Source organism: Podarcis melisellensis (assembly GCF_964234715.1).
Source record: "Podarcis melisellensis genome assembly, chromosome: 1".
NCBI lineage: Eukaryota > Metazoa > Chordata > Lepidosauria > Squamata > Lacertidae > Podarcis > Podarcis melisellensis.
In genome coordinates this window covers 113,415,926-113,430,754 of record NC_138528.1, presented here as the reverse complement: position 1 = coordinate 113,430,754, position 14,829 = coordinate 113,415,926, and the positions used below count along the sequence as shown (strand labels likewise).

The 14,829-nt window shown below is 46.2% G+C and overlaps 1 protein-coding gene across 1 annotated transcript in view; it reads right to left on the bottom strand.

The window, feature by feature from the left end:
• Positions 1 to 358: 358 nt before the first annotated feature.
• The window catches only part of NFE2L2 (NFE2 like bZIP transcription factor 2), a 30,763-nt gene continuing 16,292 nt past the window's right edge, over positions 359 to 14,829 (bottom strand). The window contains exons 2-5 of the mRNA XM_081890524.1: positions 6,074 to 6,343; positions 5,397 to 5,489; positions 4,323 to 4,520; positions 359 to 2,250 (exon numbers count right to left, since the gene is read on the bottom strand). Coding sequence (XP_081746650.1) covers positions 1,054 to 2,250; positions 4,323 to 4,520; positions 5,397 to 5,489; positions 6,074 to 6,343 — 1,758 coding nt within the window. The 3' untranslated portion in view covers positions 359 to 1,053. The remainder of the gene's footprint in view (positions 2,251 to 4,322; positions 4,521 to 5,396; positions 5,490 to 6,073; positions 6,344 to 14,829) is intronic.

Genomic DNA, 14,829 nt, shown 5'->3' with positions numbered 1-14,829 from the left:
AACAGATTTTAGGAGCATGCGATAGTCAATAAGGGCAAGAAGGAAACATTCCACTAAGTAAAAAGTTGTTGCGCGGTGAGACATGCTGGATGTCTTGCCCATTAGATTTACAGCAGGGATGTCCAACAGGTCGATCACGATCTACTGGTAGATAGATCCCCTGTGAGGTTTTGGTAGATCTCCCTTAAAAAAGCTCAATAACTGACGTCCCCCCAGTCCAGGGGGTAGATCATTGCCAGATTTTAATTCTGAAAGTAGATCATAGTCTCTCGGGAGTTGGCCACCCCTGCTCTGCAGGTATATTAGCCCAAGTGGAAACCCTTGTGGTAAGGCCACATTCTAATGAAACAATCGAGGCCAAGAGTATATGCCGTTTATTTTTTAACGTACAAAATCTAAAAATTAGCATTACTTGGAGCATACATTTGTATGCAAAGCAAAATTTCAGCTTTAAGGACACAATCCAGCCCCAAATTAAGCATATTGATACTCCATTCCTTTCAATGAAAGAACAGTTTTAATTCTTGTAATGAGTGTTCAGTTATTTTGGCTGGGCTGAGCCCTAACAATACTCCTTTAGTATGTGTGTTTACTAACACTACATTCAATCTCATATTAAATCAAAGCAAGTAAAAATTTTCAAGGAACTGCAAACATTTCATTCATATTTTATCAAACAATGTTCATGAAAACAAGATTGGTCTTGTAAGTAATTAGGATTAAAAGTCTTAAATCACCCTTGATATACAGTTAGGTAAAACAAATTATAGGAACAGTATATAAATAAGAAATTTTGAAATATTTACACTAGAACAGGAACTAGTCGAGTTGCTACTATATAAAAAAAGGAACTAGTGTCTTATAAAAGTACTACCCATTGTGCATACATTTGCCTTACACCGATTTTAAGTGTATTCATATAGTTTACTGTAAAGAGACATTTGTGTAAAGTCACTTGGGGAGGAAAGGAAATATTTTGCATCCTAGGAAGTCCTAGGAGTAGAAAAGAAATTGAAAAAATAGTTGTTGAGAGAACATTAGTCTCCCTGATCTTCATATTTTAGTCTCTGGCTTCTTGCTCTTGGGAATAAGAAAGATGGTACCATCTCTTGTTTGCTGCAGTGAGTAATCATTAAGTGAATAAGGCTTGCCATCTTCATCCCGAAGCATGCGGAAGACCTCGACGTACAGGGTGCTCAGCTGCTTTTTCAGCAGTTGCAAGCTCTTGTCGTTTTCTGCTCTCTCTTTGAGGAGCTTCTCTTTCTCATCCTTGAGATAACCTAAGTCATGCTCCAGCTCGGTTATGTTTTCCAGTTTCCTTTTGCGGCAGTTCTGAGCAGCCACTTTGTTCTTGCCTCGCCTTCGTATGTCACGAATCAGAGTCAGCTGTGCCTCATTGAACTGCTCTTTGGACATCATTTCGTTGAAGTCATCCACAGGGAGATTGATTATTTTTTCAACGGGGAAAGGGATACACAGAGCCTTGGCCCTAAGCTCATCTCTGCTGAAATGAGCATCAAGTTGGCTGGAGGACTTGTCCTTCACAAACGGAGCTTCAGCATGACCAGGGTTTTCAGGCAATTCTTTTTTGGGTACGCTTGTGAGCTGCAATTCAGGATTTGAGACACTCTGTCCCGGGGATGGAGACAGCGGAGCATAGAACTGAAATGAATGCATTTTAGCATTGCTCTGTGGCACACTTCCAGGAGCACTATCCATCTCTTCCATTTCAGAATCGCTGTATCCAAATCCTGTATCTCTAGAGATGGAAGATGACCCAACAGAGTGAGTGGGAGATGTTGTGCTGGGACTCGCATTCAGCGAAATGCCAGAATCGGAATCGTTGCATTCTGGGGCATTTCCTGAAAGGTCACGGTTAAAAGCTTTGCACTGAGCAAACTCTGAAAGATCGATAGGTTCGTTTAAAAAGCCAGCAATTGCCTGGTCCACAAAATTTGGCGGTGGGGGAGACGTGTTCATATTCACACCGACAAAGGAAGAGTAGAAATCCTCAGAAAAATCTGTGCTTGTGCATGATGTGTTGTTTTGGCTAAGATCTTCCGGCAGTAGCATGCTGGAAAAGGAAGCTTCCAGAGGGCTCAGGTACTCTGGACTGCAGTTAGCAACTTCTTTCTCCATAGCAGGTACTGAATCATAAAAGCTAAAGTTCATCTCTGCCTCTGCTGATGCGTTTTCCAAGCATGCGTTTGGGGCTACTTCAACCAGGTTATCATTCTGAATGTTAAGGCACTATAAGGAAATAGGAGAGAGAAGTTCAGCAATGATAAATACACGTGATGAAGTTTTACCGTGTGACAGTTAACATTGTGCACCTAGCAAACTCTCGTCAGTCGATGCATTTCTTGTGCTTTGGAGGTGATACATTTGGCTGTCGTCCCTTTTTGCTATTGCTTCTGTATACCCGACAGGGCCAGAAGAGCTGGCCATACAAAGCAGGAATTAGGGGAGAAATGCAGGCAACTGCAAAGACTCCCTTTTAGCATGTGTAAACTTCTACAATGTGAATAATTGGGATAAGGGGAAAGGGAGGGGCACCTGAGACTTCGGAAACTATAGGTTGCAGCATTTTCCTTTTTCAGTCACCTGTTGCCTTTGACTATACAAATGTTGCATTCTACAAAGATGCCTGCTATATATTTAAAGGGGGGAGAATGTGCCTAGTCCCTTGGCTAGTTTGGATGCACTTATATCTGATGAGTCTGACAAATTAATTGTTGCAGGCAATCTTCCCTCAAGTAAACACTTCTGTATTAGGAATTTGCATCTTCCTGGCATTCACATTTAAGTTTTTTGCCTTTGGTAAAATGCTGCAATCCCCCCCCCCCCCGCTACCGTGCATAGGATACCTATGAAATATAATTGTTCATGTGTCTTGGACAGTTAAAAGACCCAGCCTCTGTGCCATATACATTCCTGCCCCCACGTTTTAAAAAGTTGCTTTAATTTCCTTGGTAGTTGTGGAAGTCACTGTTGCTTTGGAGTACTCACTCGACACAATGTTTTTTTAAAAGCTGCATGCTTTCTCTTCCATCTCTGCTGCCTTAACATTCCATGGGCTGGATAAAGCTGAAAAAGGGCTTCAGAGAAGTTTTCAGCGGTTTATCCAAAGAGGTAAATGGAAATGGAAGCATAGCTATACCTTGGCAGAAATGCTAATCACTCCATTCATTGTGCAAATTGCATGTTCATAGAGAAAAGTGCTACATATTGAAGTGGGGTTTCTGTTCAGCTTCTTGGAAGTGAAAAACAAACGCTATTCCCCTCCTTGCCGTACAGACCCTAGGAAAACCAGTAAAGCAAGCCTTACTAGGGGAGAGTAAGCCCCAAGCTCGGTGGAGCTAAATTTACATGAACTCACTAGGCCCAGCACCTCCAGTCAACAAGATAGCTGTCAACTTTTCCCTTTTCTTGCGAGGAATCCTATTCAGAATAAAGGAATTTCCCTTTTAAAAAGGGAAACATTGACAGCTATCTTAAGTCAGGTGCTTTGAAGACCCAGCCATGCCACTATTCACTGTTCTCCCTGCCAGGCTCCCAGATGCTTTTCAGCAATGGGCAGCTGTGCTGCTTTTATCAGTCACCAGTTTTCCATCAGGCAGTGGCTGCCCACCATCTTGGTTACAAAATATGTAGGACCCCAGCCCACTGAGCTATAAAATTTAGATCTATTGGCCAGGGCATTGCATTTTGGGTAACATAAGATGGTGGCCTGCTAGAATGGATCAGAGTCAAGCCTAGGCACAATTCAGAAAAAGTAGCGTAGCCCCACGGAAGCATGTTTCGGAGGCCTGCCAGGAGTACTACTTGGTCCTGGTTAGTTGGGTTGGGGGCATCAGCATACCGAGAAAAGACCCCACCCCAAGTCCGGTGCCAGCCCTGAGACTCAAGATTAGATTTGTATCGTAAGGCTAGAAACTCAACACAAACGTCTTGAGCAGAGCATGCGTTGCTTTTGAATAAAAAGCATGCAAAGGTTTGGACTGAAAGATAAACTGCCAATACGGGCGAACATTTTGCTTTTCATGTTCTACAAAATACTGACTGATGAGTAAACGTAACTGAACCTTTCAAGCTGCTACCTTAAACCCCATAAACCCAAAATTTAATTTTGTAAATATACAGTAGTTGCAAGACGACCGGAGGATCCACCATCGAAGGGCAAAAATGTCAAAAGTTCGGATTTGCCTTTTTTAGTATAAATATTTGCCCCCAGTATCTGGCTACTTATTGAAGTGTTATTTAATAGTAATAATAAATTTGATTATTTAGTATTTCGTTCAAGCGCTGACAACTGCTGTTACCTGCAGCTCTGGAATAGACAGCAGTTCTTCCCAAACTTGTTCTATATCTTGTGTTGTCTCAGCATCTACCGCTGTCGACTCTGGAATGGTAGACTGTAGGAGAGCCGGGTCAAGTGGGATCATCCGATCAGATTCAACAAAGACCTGGTTGCTGTCCATCTCAGAAGGTGCCGCTGGCAGAAATTCAGCAGAGGGAACCTGGAATACCAGGCAACAGATTTATTTATTTTTTGGTCTGTTACGCTTGAAACTCGCTGGTTCTTAGGTTGGCTGTTGGCAATGAAAGAGGTATTTCGTAGTAGGGACATAAAAGGTAAAGGGACCCCTGACCATTAGGTCCAGTCGTGACCGACTCTGGGGTTGCTGCGCTCATCTTGCTTTATTGGCCGAGGGAGCCAGCGTGCAGCTTCCGGGTCATGTAGCCAGCATGACTAAGCTGCTTCTGGCGAACCAGAGTAGCGCACGGAAACGCCGTTTACCTTCCCGTTGGAGCGGTACCTATTTATCTACTTGCACTTTGACGTGCTTTTGAACTGCTAGGTTGGCAGGAGCAGGGACCGAACAACGGGAGCTCAACCCGTCGCGGGGATTCGAACCACCAACCTTCTGATCGGCAAGTCCTAGGCTCTGTGGCTATAGCAAGTCCTGTACCTGTCCATTTAGCACAGTATTGTATACACTGGCTTGCAGCAGCTTTCCAGGGTTTCAGACCACAATTTGCCTAGGCCAACCTGGATGTGCCATGGATGGAACCAGAGACCCACCTGCAAAGCAGTATGTTGATATGACAATCTACATTCAAATGTGTTTGTTGCATAATGCATGCCATTAATCAGGACACTGCAATCACAGAATTGTAGAGGTGGAAGCTCCCTCAAGGATCACCTAGTCCCAAATCCCCTGCAATGCAGGAACCTTTTTCCCCAGGGTGGGAGCTGAAGCCACAACCCTGAGATTAAGAGTCTCGTGCTCCACCATCTGAGGTATCCCAGCACCCGATAAAGAGACAGAAAATGGATTTTAATTGTTGTAAAGGAGAGGCCAGATTAAAAACATCAGACTTGGGAGATTTACCTGGTCATCGGCAAACAAGAAAGTTTCTGCCAAAAGCTGCATGCAGTCATCAAAGAACAGGTCATCTGCATCTTGTTTGGAGATGTGAACGCTCTGTAGATTGCAGATAAAGAATAGCAATTATGTAATACTTCTACTAAGTTCAGACAACCTGTTTCTTTATAGATTTAAAAAGAGAGAGAGATCTCTATAGAATTTTATTTTGAAATAAAAAAAGGCACAAAAAAGCACACCACAATGCAACAAGATCATTAAAGAAACAAACTTGCTGGGTGCAATCATTAAAATCTCCTGGGTGTGCTTGCGGGAGGATTAGAATAAAGGACAATGTAATCTAAGAAGACTCTCATTAAGTATTGAAAGACTGGCTATACAAGTTCTATGCTGGACAGATAGTAATCAGAAAATATATAGGCATCTGTACTTTCTGGAATTTCATCAGAAGTTTCAAGAGAACCCATGGAGCAATAAATGGAAACCGTAGCACTATGATAAAAACAAAATGGGATTCCTTACTTCCTGAATAAGTTTGTATATAACCATAGTCTCACAAATTGTATCAATCCCCTGCTGTTCAGATAGTTGCTCCTCTGGAGACTTGCAGTAACGTTCTTTAGGAAAGGGGGGGGGACCCAAAATGTAGATCACATGACAAGAAGTCGGGGAGGTTTTTTTACCTGTGAATAATTATTAGATGTGATGGTATTTCCTGATTCAATGGCTTGAGCAGGCTGAATAGGAACAAATTCTCCTGTTTCCTCATCCAGCTGCAGCTGGTCTAGGAAGGCTTTTTCTTGCTCTTTCTGAAGCTGCTCTTGTCTCTCCCTCTCAAGCTTCTTCTGTTTTTCATACTCGTATTCCTTCCGTCTTTGGCTAAAATCAAAAACTTCACGCCTTGCTCCAAGATCTATATCTTGCCTCCAGAGAATGTCGATCAGGTTCATATCCTGTGTGTGTAAAAAACAACAACAGTTGATAATACTGTATCTTCAAACTTTGTTTTTTTTACAGAGTTTTCAAAACGTGCCGTCTCATTAAAGTTGATTTAAATCATGGTTTTCCAATCTTGGGTCTCCAGCTGTTTGTGGAGTACAAATCCCATCATCCCTAGCTAGCAGGACCAGTGGTCAGGGATGGTAGGAACTGTAGTCCAAAAACAGCTGGAGAAACCCAAATTTGGGAAACTCTGCTTTAAATGGAATCAAAGGACTGTAAACTGGTGGTCTGAGACCTCAAATTGCACTCTGGATATTCTCCATTGCATGCTGATACAAAATTCGTGATATATTTTTACTTCCTCCCCACCCCCCAAAAAAGGTTAAGATGTGACTTAGTGGCATCATAATAGAGTTTCAGTCCTGAGCACTAGCTTCAGATTAATGTGGCAGTCCCCACACGTAGGATTTATTTGTGTGTAAACATGCACAGTAGCAACTTCTTGGCTGTAAGCACTAGCAATTGTCCCATTAAACCTAATGGGACTTCCTTGTAAGTGAAACCCAGGTTGCCTGCATTGTAAATATGCATTACAAATTCGAAGTAATGGACCAGGGACATGCATTAATTAGCACTGACATACAGTTTCCAAAACGCAATTACAGGATTCCGTTACAGACGAAGAATATTACAGAATATTACAGAATGCTTTAAATAAAACGTAAACCTCTTAATGTGTCACGTTTCTTCTCCCCCTCCCCCCCGAAAAAACCTCATTCTTTTAGAGGTGCTGTTCATACACAATTGCAATGGGAAAGCTGTCTTTGAAACCTGGTATTTTTTGAGCGCTTCCGTTTATTGAGCTTTTATCAGGGGATTTGTTTGCAGGGGGTTAGACAAACATCTCAAAGCTACCAACATGAGTTTGACCAAACTGGGGAGGCAGTGGAAGACAGGAGTGCCTGGCGTGCTCTGGTCCATGGGGTCACAAAGAGTCGGACATGACTAAACGACTAAACAACAAGAGACAACATCGGCTATTTAAATGAGCATTCATCCTTATTTGTTGGGAACCTAGTCCTAGATGGTAAAGGTAAAAAGGTAAAGGACCCCTGGACGGTTAAGTCCAGTCAAAGGTTGCAGCGCTCATCTCCGTGCATCAAAGCACATTCCGGTCCTGCAAAAGTCTGGACTTTGGGGAACACACGTTCATTGCACAAGACCTCTTAATCGACTATAGTGGCACAAGCTGAATTGGTCAGTAAGCGACTGAAACCCACCCAGAAATAGCAACAATCTGGAAACCCCCTGGGCCTTAACAGGTTTTTTAAAAAGCAGGAAAACAGGAAGATCCTTTATATCATACCATTTGGTCCATCTAGCTCAGCATTGGCCATGCTGACGGGCAAGTGGTTCTCTAGAGCAGGGGTCAGCAAACTTTTTCAGCAGGGGGCTGGTCCACTGTCCTTCAGACCTTGTGGGAGGCCGGACTATATTGGGGGGCGGGGAATGAACGAATTCCTATGCCCCTCAAATAACCCAGAGATGCATTTTAAATAAAAGGACACATTCTACTCATGTAAAAACATGCTGATTCCCGGACCGTCTGTGGGCTGGATTTAGAAGGCTATTGGGCTGGATCCAGCCCCCGGGCCTTAGGTTGCCTACCCCTGCTCTAGAGTTTCACTGACAAGTCATTATCCCCATACTGCAAGTTGCAAGGGGTTATGGCTGGGAAGCAGTAGTCTTGCAGTTTTCATACTGCAGATCAGGTTCTGAGTAGGATACAACAACTCTGCGATGTTGTCTGGGTGAATTAGACCCCCTGTTGCAGGTTGAAAGCTGGGCTGAAGTTGAGATTAACTAACAACGAAACTGCATTGTTATTCACTGCTTTTACCTCTGTACTGCATGGTGGGCAAAGACAGTAGTGCACGACAGCCCTGCAGTGTAGTGTTCTACTCTTACTGCTTAATCCCCAGTCCAGTGAAGCTTGCTCCCTATTCTGTAACACTGGTTGACCCTAACAAAAGTCTTTATTAAACTGTGAATTTTTCCCGATTTGTGAATGGTCCAACACAACTTAATTTTCTTGTATGACTTGGAGAACATTTAAACGGTGTAAGGGTGAGCTTAGGGCAAATTACCTGGTCATAAAAGTAAGCCATAAAATGCTCTTAACGTGCATAAGACCAGCAGGATCAAAGCAGTAACTGCAGCAATATATTGCTCCCCATACTAGCAGTTAAAGCTTCAAACACAAAGTCCATGTTGTAGGCACAAGGTAACAATGGAGTGGGGTGGGAGAGATAAGCAGTTTTAACTTATTCCTTCTGCAGATTGCTGTGCAACCCCTGCCTAAAAAAACAGCTGTTCCAGAAAGTCAGGGGACCCTCTTGCTGAACACAGGAGGTAGCACTGGCGGCTGCACAGGGAATTGGCAAAAATCACCTCTACTGCATCTTGGTCCATTTCACAAACAAAAACCTTTCCATCTGCAAGTGGACAAGTCTGGACCTGACCCACTGAATCTTAAGTTTTCAGATAATGTATTCGCCAAATAACATCTGGACTGGGATTCACATGAAGAAGAAATTGGGTGGAGAAAAGTTTCTCACGAGTAAGAATAGAGTTCAGGGTTGCCCAAGGTAAAGCAGGAGCCCCAAGAGGTTCGAGACACAAAAGGAAAGACTTGTGGACAACACAGAACGAACTTCTGCAATTCACCATTACACAATATGGCAATGAATGGTGGCTTACGATGGCTACTGCCACAATAGCTAGATGGGACGTTCCCATTCAGAGGCGGCATTCCTTTGGATACCTGGCGCTGGGGACAAACAGGGAAGGGTTAATGCTTTCCTGTCCTGCATTTGGACGGACACTACAGGAAACAGAATTCTGGACCAGATGGGCCATTGATCTGCTCCAACAAAGTGATTGTAATGTTCCTGCATGCCCATGGCTATATTCACCAAATTCCAGGCTTTCCCTCTAACGTCTATCTTTCTAATTAAAGTGTATTTTAAACCTCTTCCACGGAGATGCCAAATTTCACTAGGAAAGGGGTAAAAACAAAGAGAAGCGGAAAGAGTTATTACGGCTGTCCACAGTAAGGGTTTGGTCCCTCCAGACTGCCATGGTAGAACGAACTAATTAAGTCTGGCAATAATGGAGGATGCTGCAATATGGCAGGGCTTCATTAAAGGCCAGTAGTTTACCAGCTGCTCACCCTCTTCTCTCATGGCAGATTTGAAAACGGCTCCTTCATCTCTGAGCATTTGCAATATGTTCTGGATAAAAACGGCAGGATCTGGATTTGAGATTCCGTTTCTAAGTTGCTCGTCGTTTTCAGAGTGCCATTGTCTGGGCTGCTGCCTCTGCCAAAGCGAGATGCGCAGATCAAGTGCCTATCTGCGGTCCTCAGCATGTCAGATTAACTACATGCCTTTCCCAAGTTTGCATTGAGCTGCGACCAGAGCCGTCTTTGCCATAGGGCTTAGTGGTGCGTCGCGCCAGGGCGCCGGCCTCTCAGGGGCGCCTCAGCAAGCGGCTGCACGGCTTTGCCGGTGGCATAGAGGAGAGTTGCGCTCCCCCCAGATGGCTGGCAGTGTGCAGCTACAGCCACCCCAACACTATCCGTGGTAATTTGGGGGCACTGGGTGGACATTTGCACCCCGGCACCACATCTGCTAAAGACAGCCCTGGCCACGACAGTAGAAATGAATAGGAAACAATCATACAGAAAACAGCATTCGCAAAGCAGCATGGCTTAAAAGCTGTAGCCACGACGACAGCTGCTTTTGAAATAGAGGGGACTTGTTGGCATGAAAGTTATTGCGCAGCCTGTTTAGAGTAGTTGGGAGGGCGGGGGAATAAGCCAAATCTATGCAAAATGAGATGAGAGCAACTCCCTTTTAAATGCTTTATATCTTACATTACATGGCAGGGAGTTGGACTAGGTGACTCTCGGGGTCCCTTCCAACTGGACAATTCCACGATTCTGGTTTTACGATGCAATGACTTTTTCATTAACTGGAATATGCTTAATATGATAATTTGCAGGCGCTCTGTTTCATTAATTTTAAATAAAGCTTCCACACACACCCCATCAAAAAAGTATTTAAGGCTATGTTCCAATTAGATTGATTTCTACAAATTTATGTTCATAAATATTTCTTAAGGTTCCTGTAAATGCTTGCATCAGCTGCCAAGTTCAGATGAATGTCAAAATGTGGCTGAAGGTGTTGATAATTCTACACAAGATTAATAAATGGTACATAACACATAACACATGTCTCGCTAACCACATCCTTCAGGAAAATTTACTGCTGATAAAAAACAACGCAATGGTCTATCATGTGACTTGCTCCATAAGAAGACTTTTGTTCTCTTTTTTCGTTGTGCAAGTTCCCACATTATGTCAGAGGAAATAGCTGTTTGGGCAGATCCAAGAAAGGGGAATGCCCAAGGAGAAGGACTAGGCTTTCAACACCTGTGAAAGCAAGTGTTTTGGACAAGAAGGGTTTTCAACTAAAACCTGCTTTCCCCCCTGTAACTCGGGAACACCCCTTATGTGAGACATTCACTACTGTCCAACCAACACTGGGAATCAAAATGTACGTTGTTTTTAATCGTGATGGGAACCAACTAACACTTCCAGTGAATAATAATTTGGTTATTAAGTAGTTTAACGATAGTCTCAGCGGGGCTTGATTCATAAGGATTACTATTTTACATTTTTATCCTGCCCTTGTTCCAAGTTGCTCAGGGTGGTTACTGCGGGTGGTATTCACCTAAACAATGGTGCAAGCAAAACAATTTCTGCTTGCACAATGAGTCTTTCCTCCCATCCTACTCTGCCACCCCAAATCTGCACCAAAAGCTGAGGGGAAGCACAACTATTTGACATTTAGAAGACATCTGAAGGCAGCCCTGTTTAGGGAAGTTTTTAATGACTGATGTTGAAATGTATTTTTAATTTTTTGTTGGAAGCCGTCCAGGGTGGCTGGTGAGGCCCAGCCAGATAGGCGGGGTATAAATAATAATAAGAATTTATTATTATTATTATTATTGGGGGAGGAGTCCCGTTGTGCATGAAGAAATCAGTTTGCTAACCAGTTATTCAGTTGAATACCACTCCATGGTCCCTTTCTTCTTTTGCACTTACAACAACCATGTTGAAGTAGGTTTAGAGATGAAAACTGGCCTAAGGTTTCCCAGTGAACTTGATAACTGACTGGGGATTTGAGTGTCTACAACTGCAATCCAATGGTCTAACTCAGTGTTTCCCAAACTTGGGTTCCCAGCAGTTTTTGGACTACAACTCCCATCATCCCTAGCTAGCAAGACCAGTGGTTGGGGATGATGGGAACTGTAGTCCAAAAAAAAAACTGGAGACCAAAGTCTGGGAAACGTTGGTCTAACTCAGGCATGCCCAAACTCGGTCCTCCAGATGTTTTGGGACTACAACTCCCACCATCCCTAGCTAGCAGGACCAGTGGTCAGGGGTGATGGGAATTCTAGTCCCAAAACATCTGGAGGGCCGAGTTTGGGCATGCCTGGTCTAACTATTATACCACGCTGAGTCTCCATAATGGCCTTTGCAGGACTGGGAAATGGTGGGCTCAGGTCTTTATTTCTCAGAGCACAGATATTAATGTTGTCAGAGCCACCCGTCTGGTCCCAGCTCACAAGAGACCCAAATCCGATCCAGTTTATTTACAAGAAGTCTTTATTGAAGATCATTGCTCCATTTACATTCCATCTTTGTGACTCTACGTCTGTAACGTTAGACCGCTGAAGTACCCTCTGAATCCGTCCCGCCTCTACACCAATTTAAGAGGCTTGTGCTGGACCACCTCTTCCTCTCCTTCCTTTTCCGCAGGGTCTTTCTGCCCCCCTGGGTTCCCCCTCGCCGGGACTCGCCCGAGGCTGAATCCTCTGACGCCTCCGCCCCCCTCCTTCTCGCTTTGGGGCCGGGCTCCTCCCCAGGGCTCTCCTCACTTCCGCGCGCCTCTACATTTGAACTTGGCGCGCGTACGTTGCTTCTGACCTTTCTCTCGACCGCTACACTGCTCCCGGTGCTGCTCTCCACCCCTTCCGGCTGAGCGCCCTGCTCCGATCTCCTTCCCCTGTCTCCTTCTTGCTCTGCTCCCTCTGACACACTGGTAACTCCACCCCCTTCACTCCGTTCCGGCTGAGAAGCCGGCTCCGGTGTCCAACTCCCACTGGGGCTTCTCCCTTCGCTCCCCTGCTCCTCACTTTTTCCCCCTTGGCCTCCCCTTGGTCTGACCAGGGGGGCCCGCTTTTGGGAGTCCTCTGACTCACTGGACAGACTCATGGACGACCTTTGGTCATCGTCATCCTCCTCCTCATCTCTCTGGGATTCTTCCCCCTCGCTCTCTGTCTCCTCCCCCATCTGCTCTTCTCTCCCTGAAACCCTGACATCCATCCCCCCCTCGAAGCCCCCCCTTCCCCCCTCCCGCTCGGCGGGTGCCGGTTGTGGAAACTGCGGCTCCTCGGGGGTAGGCTCAGGATACAGGTCGTCTACGTCAATGTTCTCTGCTGGCAGTTCTGTGTATGTGTGTTCGAACTCGGGTTCTTCACCCAAAGCCATCTCAGTCTCTTCTTCCATTGCTACTTCCTCTGGTGCTGCCCGCCAAGGCCCCATCATCCACCTCTTACGCCATTCCTCCTCTGGTTGCTCCTCCCACCAATCCGAAGGTAGTGTGTCCACTCCCGAACACGATCCCCTGGGCGTGCTCGATTCTGCAGTTCCTTCCCCGGAGGAAGAGAAACCCCTGAACGTGCTATCTGACAATGTGGGTGTGAAAAGCCAGTCATCAAAGTACTCAGCTGGCATGGGTCTATGTGGGAAAAGTGCATGGAACTCTTCTTTCAAAAGGGGTTCGTCTAACGCGTAGCCCAGCACCCAACTATTGGCAGTGGCTGGGGTGCCCTCTCTGGCGAGAAAGTATTCAACCCCCTCTTCCCCCCATCTCGAGTCCAGTATCTCTGTGACCTCGTTGAGGGGTTCGGCCCTAGGCGACCCCCCCCTCTTGGGTGACTCTTTGCGTGGGTCTGGTACTGTTTCTGACTCTTGAAACCTATGCGGGGCCTTGTAGGGAGTGAGCACCGACCTATGAAAGACCGGGTGTACTCTGGAGCCTTCTGGAAGGGCCAGGCGAAATGCTACAGGATTGATCCTAGCCTCAACTTGGTATGGTCCTAGCTGCCTTTGTCCTAGCTTCTTCTTGGCTAACGATTTGGCTGGCATCGCTTGGGCCGCTAACCATACCCAGTCCCCCACCTGGATGTCTTCTCCCGCCCTTCTGTGTTTGTCCGCCTGCACCTTATAGGCTTGTTTGGCCAGCTCCAAATGTCTCCTCAGCTCCTCGTGCACCTCTTGCAACTCTGCTGCAAACTGGTCGGCCTCTTGCGGCACTCCCTCTCCTGGTGCTACAAGCCTTGGAAAGGTTCTGGGATGACGGCCATTGTTCGCAAAGAACGGCGTCACCCCCGTCGATGCGTGCTTCGTGTTGTTGTAGGCAAACTCAGCCATCGGCAGGTAGTCCACCCACGCTGCGGGTCGCTGATTGGCGTAACACCTCAGGTACTGCTGCATGATCGCGTTGACCCTCTCTGCTTGGCCGTTGGTCTGTGGATGTCTCGCCGACGCTAGGTCGATCTTGACGTGCAGGATACCCAGAAGCTTCTGCCAGAAGTTGGAAACAAATTGGCGCCCCCTGTCGGACAGGACGGACTGCGGTAGTCCATGCACTCTGAACACGTGGTCGATGAAGAGTTTGGCGGTCTGTTCTGCCGTCGCCACCTTGGCACAAGGAATGAAGTGCGCCATCTTGGTGAACAAGTCCACAACCACCAGTACCGCCGTCTTGCCCCTGGAGCTGGGCAGGTCAGTAACAAAATCCAGGGCTACCCTCTCCCACGGCTGCTGCGGCGTCTCCAGCGGTTCCAGCAATCCCGCTGGCTTCTGGTGTACTGGTTTGGACCTCTGACAGGTGTCACATCTGGCGACGTAATCTGCCACCTCTCCCCGCATCTGGGGCCACCAAAAGTCCCTGGCCACTAATTCTATTGTCTTCTCCTTGCCGAAGTGGCCCGCACTGGGGGCGTCGTGCAATTGCTGCAGAACCTTTGCGCGAAGCTCGTCGTTTGGCACGTAGAGGGCACCCTTGCGAGTCAAGAGCCCATCTCGCAACTGGAACTCATCGTCTCTCTGCGACCCGCTGCGCAGCTCCTCCATCTTGGATTGTGCAAATTGATCGGCTTGCAACGCGCGTCGCACCGCGTCCAGATCGACTGCGATGGCTGCGCACGCCCACGCCTGCGGTGCGAAAATGTGCTTCGCTGCTATTGGTGCTGTCTCCTCAAGGTATTGCGGTTTCCTGGAGAGCGCATCGGCTATAACATTGGAGTCCCCCGGGATGTATTCTATTTTGAAGTCGAAATCCGCAAAGAATTCTGCCCAGCG